General features: G+C 42.4%; 1 protein-coding gene across 4 annotated transcripts; it reads left to right on the top strand.

The window, feature by feature from the left end:
• The first annotated feature begins 789 nt into the window (after window positions 1–789).
• LOC309882503 (lymphotactin-like) lies at window positions 790–17,982 on the top strand. 4 transcript variants are annotated; one of them, XM_082769675.1, is made up of 4 exons: window positions 790–1,254; window positions 13,606–13,684; window positions 16,164–16,281; window positions 16,957–17,982. In XM_082769675.1, the coding sequence occupies exons 2-4, from the start codon at window positions 13,615–13,617 to the stop codon at window positions 17,060–17,062; spliced, it is 294 nt and encodes a 97-aa protein (XP_082625801.1). In that variant the 5' UTR covers window positions 790–1,254; window positions 13,606–13,614; the 3' UTR covers window positions 17,063–17,982. The 4 variants fall into 4 exon arrangements, with proteins under 4 accessions (XP_082625801.1, XP_082625800.1, XP_082625799.1 ...); XM_082769674.1 differs by having other exon boundaries at window positions 791–1,254; window positions 13,603–13,684; XM_082769673.1 differs by having other exon boundaries at window positions 792–1,254; window positions 13,487–13,684.
• Window positions 17,983–18,198: the final 216 nt, after the last annotated feature.

Here is an 18,198-nt window from a genome sequence, read left to right as displayed (position 1 = left end):
CTCTCATTCCACAAAGTGGCACCCAGCAATCACCGGTCAGTAAAAGATATTAATGAGGTGTTGCTTCCTGCTCACAGAGCAGCCGAGAGAGAGGCCAAGGACATTCCCTCTCCTGCAATACCACAGCAGTGGCACCGAAGCACAGGGGCTAGGGGCTGCAGTGAAGCATTACTAATGTGCTCAGCAGCTTAGGTATTAAGTTCACTAAAGTATAAAAAAGGCATGGAAAGAACACGTAGGCAAAATGTAATGGATAGCCACAGGTGGGAGGAAAAATCAGCTTTGAATTCTCCCTAGAATAATTTCTTGCATAAGACTTTATATAAGCTGACAGCCTTTCACGTTCTCAGAATAGGATCCCAAAAATCACTGGCAAGGTTTGTAGCCTCTGGTAAAAATGGACCCAAGGCCACAGCCAGCTGCCACCACGTTGTTTCCCTGGGAAAACAGAAACAGCCACTTTTGGGTGGGGTGGGAGCAGAACTTGGAGAGCGTGTGGGATTCTGCACCCCCTCTACGGGGTTGGTTTACAAGCCAGCTCTCCTAGAGGGGCACCTTGCTCCCTGTTTGGGTAACAGCTACGCAGGCAGGGGCTGGAAGGAAAGCTCACCTTGATCAAAGCCTCTTTGGAGTCCTGGCTTTTCTAAAAAGCAAAAAAAAAACAAAAAAACAAAAAAACAAAACAAAAAAAAAAAAAAAAAAAAACAAAAAAAAAAAACAAAAAAAACAGCCACAAGCTCTCTGCCTCCTGGAATTGCCACACTGCAATAACACAAGCACAGGCACAACCAGCCAGCAGCGAGGTACCTTGCTAAGCTAGCAGTGTGTGTGAGCACGCACTTACCTGCCAACAGCCCGAGAGAAGCCTGAGCTCAAACAGAATACCCAGCGATGAAAGGAAAAATCATGAAGCCTGTCCAGCTTTTGCCATTTGAGAACATTTTTGCTCCGGGGTGCTTTAATACATTTCAAACCAACCAGCTGTTTTATGCACAAGACCTCTGCTCAGCACGTCATTTCAAACCAAGTCAGAGGCACAGCGGCAGGCGAAGGCAGCGCTGGGCTAATACCCATCTCATTCTTTTCATTACTTTGAGCCATATGCCCAACTGAAGCAGCAGGGAGACCGTAAGAACAGTGTAATTTCAGAGCAGTGCCCGAGGGACTCGTCATCTGACATTCAGCAGTGCCAGAACTCCCAGGCCAGCCAGGACAGGTGCATTTCCTAACTTTGCCTCCCTGCTCGCTCCCAAGGTGAGTACCATATCCCTAAATACTTAAAATTCTCTGCACGGAAAAGCAAAGCCCTTCCTTGACAAAAAAAAAAAAAAAGCCACAATTTTTTATAAAAAAATTGTCTTAGGGGCCTTCAGCTTCTGAGAGATCAGGATTGGAAAGCTGAATATAATATACTCTTAGGAGATTTGGGTATATGTATTAAGTAAAGAATACAAAGAAAGTAAAAAATATCCTCACTGGACAGGCATAGCCAACACAGGCAATATGCAGAAGGTTATAGGAAGAAATTGGACTATTTTTCTAGTGCTTTCTGAAAAAAAAATAATATATATTATATATATATATATGTATGTATATGTATGTATATATATATATATATATATATATATATATATATATATATATATATGTGAACCTCTTTCTTTGCATAAAGAACGACCGTGATAACAGAATCTCTTCACCAAAGCCACTATCAAACAGCAAGGATACACAAAACCTCTCCTGGAAAGAGCCTGCTGCACAACCCCATTGTGAAGGGCAGTGAGGTACAGTCCTTACACACAAGCTGAATCCCCAGCTATGAAGCGGGACAGAACAGAGGGAATGAAGACAGAAGGCTTTTAGAAGTGTTCCAAGTGGTCCTCACAAAGTCAGTAGGTCCATTTACATTACCATTTCATACTTCTGGTAGGATATATTCTTTACTCTTTTATAACAGACTATTGCAGATTTCTGGAAAGCTTGTCTGGCTTCATCTGAATCAGCTTCTAGATGGGCTTAAACACTTTGACAAGCCAATGCATCTTATTTCTGAGCCTTCAAAAATTACCAGCGAAGAAGTACTCTCAACCCTGATCAGGATTTTGAAATGCCAAAATGGATGAGAATGATTAACTTTGGACAGAGGGGTTGTTGTTAGCTTGAAGCCGGCTATTTAACCCACATGGCATGGGAAGGAGAGGTCCCTGTGTAACAGTTACAGCAAAAAGGGTGGAAGACCCTGAGTGGTAGCTTTTTCTTCCCTCCTCTACTTCAGCTGAATATTTCTTTACTCTCCAATTCCTTTAATAATCAGGTACAAGGGAGACAACTCCATGCATTACGCATGAGATGTGACAAAACGCATGCACTCCCTTATGCATAGTGCTGTTCATGTGTTCACTTGTTCACACTGCATCTGTAGCAAGCAGGCCTGATATCTCATCATCATATTGAGGGAAACGGAAAAAAATCCTCTGGAGCAGGTCAACCCTATAGTGAAAAGTGCCTTAGAAGTATCTAGAAAAACAGCATAAATCACTCAGTTCATTCAGGAATATGATCGTGATGTGGCTGAGCAGGAGAATGTATTATTTTTATAGAAATAACACTTGAAAGGAGATGCTCAACAGTCAGCAGCTAAAAAGAGGAGTTTTCATACTGAAATGTTGTTACATGAAATTAAGGCCTTGCAAAACCAGCCCTGGCAGTCATTTCTGTTTCTTTCTAAGAGACTGGCACTTCATCTCTGGCCAGCACGCCCTGCTGATTTTTAACCACCTCTGTTCTGCTTCACCAGCTTCAGGCCTCACTGGGCTCCAGCTAGAGCAACCCACACAGAGCGAGCAAAGTGCAGGGAGCCTTCAAGGCACCACATCAGGATCACAAAGGCACAAAACCTTATTGTCACCTGTTCAAACTCCAGTCCCCTTCCCTCTACCGTGAAGGTACCTAAGCAAGCTGTGCCCAAAGTCAGCTAAAACTGGACTGCTGCAATGGCAAGCTCTGCTGAAGGGAAATGTGCTTTAGCAGCTTGTCAGGCCAGGAAGGAGCAACAGACCATCTGACCTGACCTTCCTGAGAGGCCCTTCTACCTTGCAGTGAAGCCAGAGCAGGTCCCAGATCAGTCTCTCCAGTCCCTGGCTGGGAAGAATAAGGGATGGTCACAGCTGACCGACACTCTGATTTGCTCCCTCACAACACAAGCTTGCAACTCAGGTTGCCCTTGACATTCATTTTATTAGGCTGCATTTCCCCAAGGCAACTAAACCTCTCAGTCTCTGACATTTCCTCCTCTTTTCTCCTCCCCCCAACACTTCTGCCCAGGGAGAGGAGGCTTAACACTTGCCTGACGATTTCCTCTCTCTGCAATCTCTGTTCCCCCCATTCTTCACACTTGCTAAACATAGGTTTAAGGCCCTGGCTCTATGACACACCTTTCAACCCTTTCTTTCCCTGAGGTAACGCTTACATCACCAAACAGAGAATAAGCAATAAGTGGACAGATTAGCCATTAAAGACTGGCTTACTTGGACTAGATTGCAGCTACCTCCAGCCACTTCCCCCTACATTATTCCCTGAAAGCACCATGTTCCCTCCCTTATCTTTGTACTTACCCGCTGCAGGCCAAGGCGGCAAGTCCTTGGGGAGGAATGGCACAGCAGAAGTGCAACACTGCCCATGCTCATGTCACGAGCTACCTACGTTAGGTCTGAAGGAAGGGTGTGGGGAGAAGCAGCAGCCTCCATGACCCACCTGCTGCACCTCACTCACAGGAGAAGCAAAAGGGCACTCAGGAGCCTAGAGGGTTGGCAGAGCTTCGGACCTCAACCCCATCAAATTGATTTTCAGTGAGAGCTGTGCTCCCTTCATGAAGAAGATACAGAGGAATGAGATATATTTAGTTAGAGGGCACAGAAGGAGAGATCAGATGGGAGCACGAGAGTGCTTAAAGGCTGAATAACAAATCATGATTGCGAGGCTCAACCAGGTTGCTGCCAGAAGGATCGAGGTACAAATTCAGAGAGAGAGGAAGATTTTGCTAACTTCCCAGCTCTGGTTCCCCATGAGGGAACTCCTGCAGTTTTGCAAAGAGCACCAGATTTGCACATCTCCTGCGGGCTTCATTGCCAAACAATAAAACCATACATACAAGTCACAGAATCACAGAAGGGTTTGGGTTGGAAGGGACCTCAAAGCCCATCCAGTTCCAACCCCCCTGCCATGGGCAGGGACACCTCCCACCAGACCAGGTTGCCCAAAGCCCCATCCAGCCTGGCCTTGAGCACCTCCAGCATTGGAGTAGGCACAGCAAATGTATATGTACACCAACTGCTTCTCTACACAATATGTGGACGAAGGAGATTTATCTGCAGAATAATTCCTCCTGGTTGAATATGAAACAAGATGCTGGTAATATCGCATTGTAATTGATAAATTGGATTTGCAGGTCCCCATAAAAATAAAGGAATGAGACAAAGTATAGGCAATGCAGCCTCAGCATCCCTACAGACTGGATCGAAATATAGGCATTCTCCCCTCTCTGGTTACTCCTTTTAAAAACCATAACTAATTGCCACTGAAAAATGCTATTACTAACTCAAGGTGAGAGTTCAGCTTCTACTTATTTTGCAGTCGTTGTTTGCAAAAATCCCTGAGACTGAGGCTGTAAACTTTATCTGTCTTCTAATTGAACGACAGAGCCTTATCCCCTGACAGAGCAGAGGACTCCAGCAAAGAGAAGTGGTGCCTGGTGGCTGTAACACCCTCTCCACAGCCCGTTTGAGGAACAGTGCACTGCCACAGCATTACTTCTCTATTCTGCCAGACCTGTTTCCCCTTTCGGAATGAGGTGTCCTAGTTATACTTTCTAATATTCTTACAACTTTTGGAGAACCTCAGGAAAGAAACACTGTGCACTAGCATTATTGCTACTCCAAATGAATCTGCTGGTCGCATGTGGTGAAAGGAGGTAAAATAGCTCAGCTCACAAGTGGACTGACGACAAGAAGAGCTGGAGCAAGGTAAGGACTGGGATAAATCGGGCAATCCTTGAGTTTTATAACTAGAGACAAACAGCTGACACAGGTCCTATCTAGTTTGGGGCTGCATCAATACCTGCTTAGTTCAGAAGTACAAATTGCTCTATCAAGCAGGGATTAGGTCATCTACTGCTACGCATGCCTGTATATTATGAAGTCAGTAGCCTTTTCATTCCACATATTAAACAAGGCCTGGGCAGCCTGCTCTAGGTGGCCCTGCTTAAGCAGAGAGATTGGACCTGATGGCCTCCAGAGATCCCTTCCAACCTCAACCATGCTGTGATTCTGTGAAAATAGCTGCTTATCTCAAAGAACAGTAATACGGATGGAAGAAATAAGTCTCATAGGTCAATAAATAAGCTAGTGCACATGGAGCAAACTGATCATCTGAAGCTAGACATGGCACAAGCATGTGGCCTAACTGGCCACTGGGACGTGGTTCATTTGGGGTGGGTTTGTTTATGGGAGGAAAGTGAGGGCAGTCACCGGGTTTGGCGTGCTTTGCTGGAGTGTGGAAAGTGCTGCACATTGGGCCACACAGAACCACAGGAGAGGAATGAAGTGGCCCGTGGCCATGCCAAGATCAGCTGAATTAAGTGCAAGAAATGTGACAGCCATGGGAGGGAGCTCTTAATTTACTGCTGTCATAGACACGGTGGGGTTTTCTGCAGCCTTTAGCGAGAGATAAAATTAGTTTGCAAAGGAAAAGTGAAAGAGCATTTAACAGCCACAGCTTGCTCTTTGAAATTACGAAGTATAAAATGAAAGCTCATCTGGGGGGGTGGCGGGGAGGAATTTTCCCATCTTGCCTCCCACATTGCATCACTCACTGCAGTGAGCTCAGGTGAATAATATAGACTGGTGCACTTGTCTAACGCAGGCTTTCATACTCATAGTGATGCCGAGGGGAAAAACCCAGAGAACGACTAAACCCCAAGGATTCTTTCAGAAAGTTCTGAGCGGAACATTGTCAAGAGTAGGTGTCTGCTGCAGGCCCGTGCGAGCTGAGTTCTTTTTTCCTCACCCCTGTCATCTAAGCCTTCATTCGCACTGTGACCTTCCCATTGATACTGGCTCACTGAGCAAATGGCTAAGGGAAGATGGAAGCCAAATGAAAGGAAAGCGCTTCTCAGCCTGTATCAGTGTAAAGGTACCAAGCATAAGCACCAAGTCTCCTTTTGTAGAAGATGATGGTAAGTGCTATGAGCAGTTTTAAGAAATGTTTTAACACTTCGTAGAACAGGATGTGGCCCAAAATTGTCAGATTATAGTAACCAGCATGAAGAAAGGCAATGCACCTCACCAGCAGTGTGGTTAGAAAGTGTGGCAGTTCTTCATCTGAGAGATTGTAAAAAAGTACCTCTTATAATGGCTATGCCTGTTACCATTCTTTTGAATTTTGAAGGAAGGAAAAAAAAATCCTCATTAAAAAGAAATCCCTGAATTTCTCTTGCAAAAATGCTGGAGTGGCCCCTTCCTTCCTTCTTCTCCCCTTTGCTTTTTATGTTTTTATTTTTTCCTCTTCTCTTCCTCTCCTGGAAGCCTTAACTGCCAATTAAAATCTAGAAAGTTTGTTAAATTCTGTCATTGGACCTCATGAAAGTTTTGTTATTAAAAACACTTATAACTTTTTTTTTTTAAACAAAAAAAAAAAATTGCCTATGTGAGGAAAAACAGAACAAATAAATTCCAGGGATTCCCTTTTACAAAGTTCAGAGAAGGTAACCTTTCCAAAAAATAATTCTGCAGTATTCATCTGCCTTCCCTTTATTTTTAATTCACTGACCACTTTCAACTGAAGTTAGAAGAAAGAAATCCCTACAAGCTTTGCAAAAGAGTAGTCTCTGAAGAGAGAGAAAGATTCAACACGGCGCCTGCACCGTGGGGAAACGTCAGGAGGCTAAGGGCACGCACTGCTTGGCAGGAGGCCAGTCAGCACACACGAACTGGACAGCCACAGGACAGCAGGGAGCACGTAGGGTTCTCTTTGGCTGGTGAAAACACATACCAAGGAGTTAGAATAATTCTTTGGTGGACAAGAGGAGTTAGTAGATAAGGGACTGAAAGTTGAATCTAAGCGTCCTGGTTCTGCTTATCGTTTTTCTGTCAGGAACCTGACACTTTGTTTGTGATGCTCTTTTTATATAGCCCTCAACTCCAAACGCTCAAATAGTTACAAACTGCAAAAATTATTCCCTGACAATGATAAGAAAAACCCCGCATTCTTGTAAATAATACTACACACACAACAGATGAGATTGAGACATATAACTATCACTGATCTGTGTTTTTATATCTCTGCTCCCCAACACTCTTAGTTCTTCAACATATTCTCTGTGGTGACCATCACAGAGCAAAGGAATTTGAGCTCGTAGCAATTGGCCAAGTGGCTCTTTCCACAGTGTGAGATACAGTAGAGGAAACCATCCCCATTGAGAAAACATAAGAATTTGAGTTTCTTTAGTTTTCTGAGGAAAGCTCAGGTTTACCCAGAAGCATGATATTGGTTCAGATTTATCCCCAGTGTCCACAGACATAGATACCTGTGGTCAGACAAGCATATTTATTTTTCACTCAAAAGCTTTGACTCTTCTCCTGAAGACTTACAGAGTAAGACATGGTTCCCACACCCTTGATCCTACAGATAAGGCACACATGGGAAAAAAAATGCTAATCAAGATCTCCATTGTCTGTTTTACTTGAGAACTGAGGAAGAGAAAGAAGAAGGAAAAAAAAAAAAAAAAGGAAGAAAAAACTATTAGGATGATCTGAGAATATTCCATGAATTCCCAGAAAAAAAAATATAGTACGATTCTATAAAGGTATTTAAATATGGTACATGCTGAAACAGGAGTCACAGTCACCTTTACAATTCTCTGCAGATACAGCCTTGCATGGTGTTCAGTTAGCTTGCTGGTATGGATCTCATGAAGAACTGTAACATACAAGATCAACTCAGGTTACAAAGTTGGGGATCAGAGACTTCCTCTTGGAAACCCTTGGGTGACTGTAAAACTGCTCATTTATAAACATGCTGAAAGAAATGAAAGACTTATTCTGTATAGAAGCATGCATTTAGCTGACTTAAAAACAGGAGCAAACCAGGATGTGATTGCATTCAGCTGCCTTCGTATGTTTGGTTCAAGGTCCCTTTCAAACCAAATCATTCTCAGTCTAATTTTACATATCTGAACGCTTCAAGTTGGATGCCTGAGGGAAAGATTTTGTAACAACTTCTTATTTAAGAGCACACGCTACATCAGGAGAGGAACGTGTTAGCAGGAGTAAGGAAAAGCTGGCAACATAGTACTGGAAACAGATGGCCTACAAGCAAAAACTCTAATATGATTAAGAGAAAGCATTGTTAATATGGTTACATTTCAAAAGGAAGAGTTCTGCCAAAAGCAGCACAAAACAGACTAGTTATTAAAGATGTGATTTAACTGATCAAATTTGTTCAGAAGTCACTGCCTCTGAGCTGTGACCACTGAGCACGTGTTTATTTCCACTCCGTTTCAGTATGAATGAAAAAGACTGAACACAGATTCCCATTTCCAGGTGAGGGGCAGAAGCTTCCTAAGTCATGCTAATACTGTCATCAGCTGTTACCTGACCATGTTTCAATGCAACAACCCCTGCCCCCCCCCCCCAAAAAAAAAAGAGTACCAAAGTGGGTCATTGTTTTTAGTGGGTCTTTATTATACACCTAATTTGGGCTGTTTAGCAGAGATTAATCCTGATGTGAGTTTAAGAGTAAATACTTCAACTTGTGATGACCTATGGAGCAAGACCTAACAAACCTGGTGGAAGGCACAACATAGATTTGAAACCAATTTCAATAGGAAAGTGAAACTAAATGCCAGAATTACCTATGAAATCAGCATAAAATCTGAGACCAAAAGTGATGAAAAAGAAAGGAAAGAAGGGGGTAGGAGTGAAATCATGTGGAAATCACAACTGGATGTCACTTGTCAGTAATTTTGTTAACCAGTTCTCCAACTGTTAAGAAACAACACATCACCAAAATATATTAGGGTCAGATTCATCACACATAACGTACTTGCTTACTGCATTCAGCATTAGATGTGTGTATATTGAATCTTCAGTTAACAGAAACATACCTCCTGATGCTAATATCTCCCACCCTAAAAACAGTGGGTTGAGATACATAAATGTATGTTCCTGAAAGAGGGTATTTTTCTGTACAGACTGTAGGTTGGTTGGTCAAGAGTAAATGAGCTGAATAGGAACTAAAACTGGAGTAAACATTTGTAATCAGCTTCAGGCCTGAAGAAGGAAGGATGGAGAGAGAGAGAATACACAAATGAATTTCAGGCAGCAGCTCAACAGATGCAAAATGCCACAACTGCTGTGGTCACCATGCACGTGCTGAAGCACAGTAGCTGATGATGTATCCTAGAATACATGAGGCAAGTAACCTGGAAGAGTGAAAATAACCTTCACATTCAAAGGGCTGCAGAATATTCACTAAAGACGCTCATTTCTAGGAGTGTATAATTTACTTAGTTGTAAAGACCTTAGCCCATCTCTTTGAAATGCAGTACTTCAAACTCTTTACCCTGGTGAGGAAATTCTCCTATCAGGCCCAACATGCTGCTCTGTGCATATTCTTTTTCCTTCAGCAGGTTTGCTGACATGAAACAGGGTACGTACAATAATTATTTCAGTTTAAATGACCTGACCTTGTTAAAAACTAAGAAAATGATTAACCATTCATCAGTTGGTTAGGAGCTGTACTAGCAGAACAGGCTCTGACTTTGCCTCCTGCTGTGCGTGATAACTCTCACATACCCGTGAGAGTTATCTACGCCCTATTGCTTTATTTGTGAAATGGAGGCAGGTTGGTCCAAACAAACAGGGGCTGAAGTGCTTAGAAGAGCCCTCAAGCATCTCAAGCAGGGGTTTGCTGTTGCTCTCCTGGGGCTGTTTAATTTTTATGGTTGCAACTGCTGGCAAAGCAGGCATGGTCAGTGAATGTTTTACAGCCAGTAGTCTTTGGAAGAGGGTCTAGAGCTTACGTCTCCCTTCTTCCACATGAGAGTCTGACCCAGCTGTACGGTGTCTTCTTCATATCAGTTAATATTTACTAACTCGTTCTATTCAAAATATGCATCATTTCAGACTGAAAAGTCAGACAGTATCTTACAACCTTGAACCCAAAATATGTTATTGTGAAGGAGATGAAGGAGATGAAGATATTTGACCCCGTGGGGATCAAGTATCCTCAGGCAGAGGGAAAGTTTCAAACTGGCTGTCCATCATCCTGAACAAGTGCTTTCATTTAAACAGAATGAGAGAGAGAGACAGCAGAGAGCAGTGCTCCCACTACCTCGTGTCCTGCCAGCTGCACTCCAGGAGAGCAGCTTGAGCAATGCTCCAGGAAAGGCCTCAGGGCTGCAGATCCCAGTGAGAAGCAAGGTTGTTTCCACAACACCAAATCCCATCTCTTCCATATTTCTTACTGGATGCTTCCTAATACTTTGGGCACAGATGTACGTGACTGGTTCTCTCCCCACATTGTATAGGAAGCCTGGGAGTCAAACTCAAAGCCTTTGTTTTTTTTGTAGTTCAGTAGGCTTCCAATGTTAGGTACTGACACACCTACACATCCATACCTGCCCTATCCACTGTACACACCTGCTCCCTGTAGGCACAGAGGGCCCGTATTAACCAAGGTATGGCAGAGAAGGGCAGTTGTCATGGCACGCAAAGCAGCAGACCTGTAGATGAGAGCTTGGGAAGCATCATGGTCCAGTTAATCATCTTTATCCACAATTCAGACTATACAATCAAGTAACTACAAAATCATACTGTCCATTTCAACTGCGGCTTTACCACACGCTGCAAATGATCAGTTCACTCCAGCACGCTTCCAAAACATACTACGATGAGTGAACCACAAAAGAGTCAGCCAAGTGGCAGACAAAAGGCAGCTTCACATAAGAACAGCCCTAGAGACCACAGCAAATGAGAACTATGAAGATGGGAAAAACTTGCCACAAGGCAAGGTTTCCACCTGGCATCAAGAACAGTGAAAAACTGAAGTAGCAACAGGCTTTCTAACACCACCTCAGGGATCAAGCAACAAACTGCAGGAGATTCTGTGAGAAGGACTGACTTTTTCTGAATTGGTTCATGCTCAGTGCAGCTGGTGGACCCTTTTACTCAAAGCTGTGGGCACAGTATCAGTGAGTAAACACACATGCACCGTATCATTGAGGAGAAGTGGGGGAGCACCTCCTGCCCTAACAGGAAGAAAATTTCTTTCATCAACGACAGGGCTGCTATCTTGCATCCCAAAGCTGCCACATACCAACAAGTTGGAATACCTCATTCAAAGAGTTATTTCAGGCAGTGTTCAGCAATGCTTGGACAAAGACGTAACATTAGATTTCCCAGTAGCACTGCTAAGGTCAGTACAACTACTCCCCTGTGTGGCATTACACATGGACTTTAGGTGCTTTGGGTTGAAGCTTTGGCTTCAAAACTTTGGGTCTAGTTTTCTATTTTAGTGCAACTTATGTTGGCATTACAAATGGATTTAACAGCCACTCAAACAAAGCAGCAACTACCTTACGCCTGTTTACAGTCTACTTTTCCCCTACTCTTCTCCAGATTGCATGCCTTATGTAAGATGAAAGAATCAAACCAGAAGGAACAGGTCACATGCAGATATGTACAAGTAAACCAAGTAGCATGTACTCTAACTGTAAGAGCTACGGACTATTACTGGGGTTACAGATCACCCACTACAGCCTAGGAGCCCATCTGAGCTCAGTTCTTAGCTCCATCTAATTTTCCTGAGCAATTGCTGGGAAGTGACTTCTGCACACTGTACTTTCCTGTGTAAAACAATTCATATTGATGTTATAAAAAATTCTGAAATCTGGAAATAACCTGCTGAGACGAAGCGTGGAAGTCAGAGCAGATTCCCATTTGCTTCATGCATTGCACTGACAGCTACTCTATACGGCTGCCTTACTAGCTCATGCACAGACAGCCTAGTGCTCACCTGTTCATACAAGGCCCAGCTGGGTCTCTGTAGGCCTAGCAAAGCATGGCTTTTTCTACTGGCCATGAGGGGAGCTTTCTCCTGAGAGGCTCCAAACAATGATGCCAGCTCAGGTGCTGCTAAATGTGTTCACTGGAGTTCCACAACTTGCTTGGGAAGTATTTGCTGGTGCAAAACCCAAAACCACTGTCATGTAACAACGCTGTCCAGTAACCCAGGCCAGTCCAGTAACCTCCCTTTTTTGTACTAGAGAGACCACAGCATAACACATATAAATAAAATGAACCTCTTACCTTTGAAGCCACAGTATTTTAGTTATATGCAACTAGCAGAAGGGCTAGTGGATCTGGCTCTATAAATAAAAGAATGTTCCCCTCTCCCAGCATATTAGTGGTATCAGCTTTGGCCATAAATCACAGAGAAAACAGAAGTTTTGACAAGTTCTACCACACATAGAAATGGGACTGATAGCCCTCCAAAGCTTTTGGGGAGATCATTTTCTGTGTGTATGTGGTGGTGGTGGTTTTGTGTGTGTTTTCAAGCACATATTTTTATGGATAACACAAAGTCAAATGGGAACCTCTTTGGTGTAGGAGATATTTGAATTAATTTTGTACACCTGTAGGCAACTTCCAAAAAAAAAAAAAAAACAGATATTAAGTATTGGGGAAAAAAAGGAAAAAAAGAAAAGAAAAAAGAAAAAAATCAATCACGGCTTTTTTTTTTTTTCCCCACAGTTGAAGATATGTAGTATATTAGATCTAATTGCTCTCGGAGATTCTAGTTTGTATCATTTTGATTTGTTTCAGGTGAAAGTTAAATGTTTGACATGATCAGGACTCTTTTGGGTGTGGAATCTCCATTCACAGGGATTTTCCAAAGCCCTCTAGGACATGGTCCTGGGCAACTGGCTGTTGGAGACCCTGCCTAAGCAGGGGAGGTTGGAGCAAATGACCTCCAGAGGTCCCTTCCAGCCTCAGCTATTCTGTGATTCTGTGAAAGCTACGTTAAGTTGCACGTTCGAGTGACCAACAATCTATAGCTACTATGGAAAACGCCACTTTTGTCCTGTTTCCATCATCCATTAGCTCACAACTCCCCTTTCAAGTGGTCCGTTGGTCAAAGAGGTAACTCTGAATGCTATTCTCTACCTCTGTGGTGGGACTCAGCAGCAGCTCTGTAACTCGAGGTGTGAAAGGACAGGAACACTTATTAAAGGTTTCCACTACAGAACAAGAGCTCTCACTTTTTGCAGCTTGAAATAAACCTAACTTGCAACAAAGAAGCAAGTGCAACCACAGCATGGTTTGAGCAGGAAAAGCCTTCACAGGGGGGCTAGTAAAGAATGGGTGGGGAGAAGGAGGTGGTTCTATCACCAGAAAAAGCACTGCCACTCAATTTTTTCCACTGACAGTCAACCCCACCATGACGCCCCAATAAGCGAGCACAAGAAGTGACCACTGAGTGACAGTATATAAGCTCTGTGAAAGGGGGCTCACAATAACCACTTTCTTCTCTGCCTTGACAAAGAAGCCACCAGCAATGAAGCTCCATACTGCAGTTATCCTGGTCATCTTCTGGCTTGGTGTCTTCACCATGCACACAGCAAAAGGTAAGTTTACAGCCTAAGAGGAAGACAGGAATTGCTCCACGCTGTACTAGTGGGCTGTCCCATTCAGGCAGGATTCATTCTCAGAGCTGATTCATAAGATCACACTTGCAAGAAACCAAGATCAGAACTACAAGAGAGGCAGCTATAGCATGAGGGAATTTATGGGAGATCTCATTTGATGTCTTACCAATTAGTGCTTGGCTTCTGCCTTAACGCAAGGAGAATTTCTATACCTTAGTACTCTTACAGGGATTTTGTGCCTTATTATCTCTCAAAACTGTGAAAGCTTGAAGATGCGATGTCTTCTAATCTCACTGCTGCTATATGCATTAATAACATTTTCATACATTATTTCTTGAAACAGCTTCAGATTTATTCTTTTCCTTTAAATAGGTATACTACTTTTCTTTCTTTTTTTTTTATGTCCTTCTGAAACCATAAAGCCTTTACCAACTGAATGTCCCCAGCTATTACAAGTTCTTCCCGCTCTGTACCGCATATTACCTACGTGCTTGTTTCTAGACAAATATTTTGGATATAGACAGGCAAACTAAGAACAAAAAGTGTAAAGGAAAGCAAGGGATCTATACAAGGTTTTCTCTCTTCTCCTGATTTCATACAATTTAGTATCTTGTTTAAGAACATTAATGAGCACTGAAATGAACCATGTTTGTTAGCCATGTTTCTAGAGGGGTTGTATTATAGTGACATTTATGACTTTCGGATTAAGCCACATACATCTTGTAGAAGACCTACATGTAGAACATCCACACAAACACAGACACTTACAATCAGCTTTATGCAAACAAGCTGATAAAAATCACGGAGAACACTCATATGCAAGTCATACGCAAACCCACAAAAACATGCAGATATAAACACCCAGAAAAGGCATCTTCACAAAACCACACCAAAACCAAATTAAGACCTGCTAAGCATTCACAAGATTATGTAGCTACATGCTGAGTGCTTTGCCTTAGTGCCCCTAGAGCTGGATCATGCTATGTTCTCATAGATTGACTAGTGCGACCGCTGTCCATCTCAGCAACGTGTGCCTTAGTACCACAGGCTGGCAGTTTGTACGGCCATGCTCCAGGATGCCTGATTTGTCATAAATATTACCCAAGTCTGGAACATTACGCTGGGATGGTGTGCAAGGGGTAGAAAAAGGAATAGAAGGAGGAATGACAAAGGATAGGAGAAGAATGGGAAAAAAGGGTGCAGATTTTGTGCCAGGGAAAACTTTGGTCTTGCTCCCAGGTTTACAGAACCTCTGCTGGTATTCCTTGTGTGCATTTCCTGGAAATGGCTTAGTAGAAGAGAAATCCCATTTTCTGGGATACTAAGAACTGTTTGACTATCTTTGAACTCTTTAACATCACATTTTGAAAAGACAGTTTTGAGCGATGCAGTACTTACACTGAGTCTCAAGAAAATATATTGTATCGCACATGACTAATACGAGTTCAGAAGAGATACTCCTTCAGGCAATGAAAATCCCAAGAATTAGCAGCTCTGCCAGTACCCATGCACTGGCCATGCCACAGCTTCTCCAGAGGCTGAAGCACATTTACTTCAGCTATTGCAACTGCTTCAAACAAAGAAAAACTCTCGGATAATGAGATTACGTGAAGCAGGTTTTATACTTAGCAAATTGTACCTGAACAGCTCTTGGACTACAAGGCATTTTCCCTATAAATTCCTCTAAAATAAACCTCAGAATACAGCAACATTCTGTTTGTCCTCATCGTGCCTTTCCAAACCTATCTTTGAAGGGTGGGGGAAAACCAGAAATGATCAAGCAAAGGCTTCCAGTAATATATACGTACACTCCGTCTCACTTAAACAAGCTGCCATTTTTCATTATTACTATGCAACATGACAGTTGCACAAAGAATTTTATATTGATGCTGCCTCCTTATTAATTTCCATTGCCTTTCCTTGAAACATATCTAAATGATGGAGAAAATATAGGATTAGGTAGCACTCCACTACCCATAACATTAGACTTGTAGCAAGAGTATGCAAATCCTAAGCATTCTGCCAGTTAAATCTATATTTCAAGTAGTTTTTTGTTGTTGTTGTTGGGGATTTTTAGGCTAGTTTTGGATGCCCGGTATGAGACAAGTAGCCTTGCCTTCCTCCCCTTCTTGTGAAAAGTAGGGGCAATTATATTGATCCACATTTAGATAACATTTTGAAATCTACCTAGTAAAGGTGCATTACTCCATATGGGCACTTAAATGCAGACGATACAGACCTAATCATAATGATACCAATAAAATTTCAGAGATAGTCTCACAAAACACACCTTAAGCTCTTCTGTATAATTAGTATTCTGGCTGCACATCTCATGAGACACCCCAGTTCTAACCATAGCTGGAAATCATCTGGAATTTGTAATTTAAATGTAGTTTTTATGGTTAAATGTGAATATAGTACTGACCACCTTTGTCTCCATCTACTTTTCCCCTTGCAGGAAGCATTGGAAGTCAACCAATGCGCAAATTTGCTTGTGTGACTCTATCTACACAGAAACTGGACATCAGACAGCTTGTCAACTATGAAAAGCAACAAGTTCCCTTAAATGCTGTCATGTAAGTATCTGGTGCAGTGTCCACTTTCAGACTTACCCATGCAACCAAGCTACCATCAAAAGGGAAATGGTATCAGAAGACACTTCAAAGCCCAACTTGCTAAATCAGGCTAGTTCAGGTCACCCTACCAGTTCCCACATGAAATAGTAAATCAGCAACTGAGGAGGTGAGGGAGACAAAGGGGAGATCCTGGAGAGCCTGAACACGTTGCTCACAAATGCTGGTAGAAGTCTCACTGAACAGCTACATCTTTCTGCCCAGAAAGCTGAAGAAATCTCAGTGAGGGGGTAGGGTAAAGCCAGAAGCCCAGTACACTGAGCCAAGGGGAAAGATCACGTGAAAGAGTTTGCGTTAACTATGACTTCTGTTAGGAGACATTTGGTCTCTTGATCTCACAAGCACATGCTTTTTAAATCAAATCTGGGACCTGCTCCTTTTTCTTAATTGAATATCACCATATATGCATATATGCTACATACATACCTATGTCACAGATATGGAACTGATGTTACTAAGCACTTACTAAGCACTTACTAAGCACCAAGTAACTACTACAAACTCAAGCATGTGATATGGTTTTACCATACAGATCCTCATGCTCTGCATAAAAGTAGAACTTCGAGCCTGGCTTTGTAGACCAGAATTTAATGGCTGTCTGACTTTTTCTTCCTGCAGGTTTATCACAGCAAAAGGTATCAAGATCTGTGTGCACCCTGATCAGAAATGGGTACAAGTTGCTATGAAGAGAATAGACCAAAAACGTACCGCCAAAAAAAAATAATCCTGCCCCAGGCAAGCATCTAAGACCAACAGAATGGAATCATCATCAGTGCTGCACAGACCAGGGATGAAAGCCTTAATATCTGCTTGTAGTCCTTGTTGGCAATAAATTCTCTGAACATGAACTCATCAGAATCTATTTATCACTGGCTGAATATCTGCTGACTTAATTTTATAGCTGGACTCTGTTACACTGTTTATTTTCTGAAATGCTTGTTAATATTTATTTACAACTGAATGTAGGTATCTTCTCATCCTTGCTGACCTGACCCATATAGTATTTAAGGGTGAACAGCAGATTGTTTCACATGCTATAGAACAGATTACCTCTCAGAGAGATGGAGATAGACGTCTGTGATGACGGAGGTCAATGTTCTGCATTGAGTGCTGGGTTTCAAGAGGTTCCGTATAGTTGTATGGTTACTCATACCTATATAAACTGTAAGAAAGATAATCTTATGCTTCAGGCTATTGCCTGATCAGTGCAGTATTTAAGAAGGGGGTCTTCGGGCCTTCTATTTTTATATGTTGTATTGCACTATCAGCTTTGACTTTACTCTCAGGCCCATGTGATGTATGGATACGCTCACAAAGGGCTAATTCAGGATAACTGTAAGAAAGCAACCCTATTCAGACTTGTACTTTGGAAGACTTGTCCTACTCACTGACTTCTGTGAAGTTGCTTTCACCTTCATTTGGGACAGAATTGGAAAAAAAAAAAAAAAATTGAAGATATTGTGTTTTGTTTTTCCCCTTCGTTTTTCACTGAATAAGCAAGAATGAACCATAGCTGAAGTCTTTACTCCACAAACTCATACTTCGTTCCCTCAGGCAGGGAATTCACATATGTAAATGTCTCTTATATTCTCAAATTTTATCAGTTCTACTAATACTAAGTTTTGGATTTTAATAAAGCTACCGTGAGCCTGGAACCAAATGGTACATGTCTGCTTGTACATAACACAGATGAAGACTACTGAAACAGGTACTAACATGACAGCACAAATCTGAGACCTTCTGGGCAAACCAGCTAGAGCTGACACTACTTCCAACTCACGACTCAGATTGTCATCAAACAATCAGATGCTGGGCTGAAATACACCATATCCAACAGTAAAACCCCTCAGTTCAGACAAT

This window comes from Aythya marila (genome assembly GCF_965140915.1).
Source record: "Aythya marila genome assembly, chromosome: 1".
Classification (NCBI taxonomy): domain Eukaryota; kingdom Metazoa; phylum Chordata; class Aves; order Anseriformes; family Anatidae; genus Aythya; species Aythya marila.
This window is presented reverse-complemented; position numbering and strand designations above follow the sequence as displayed.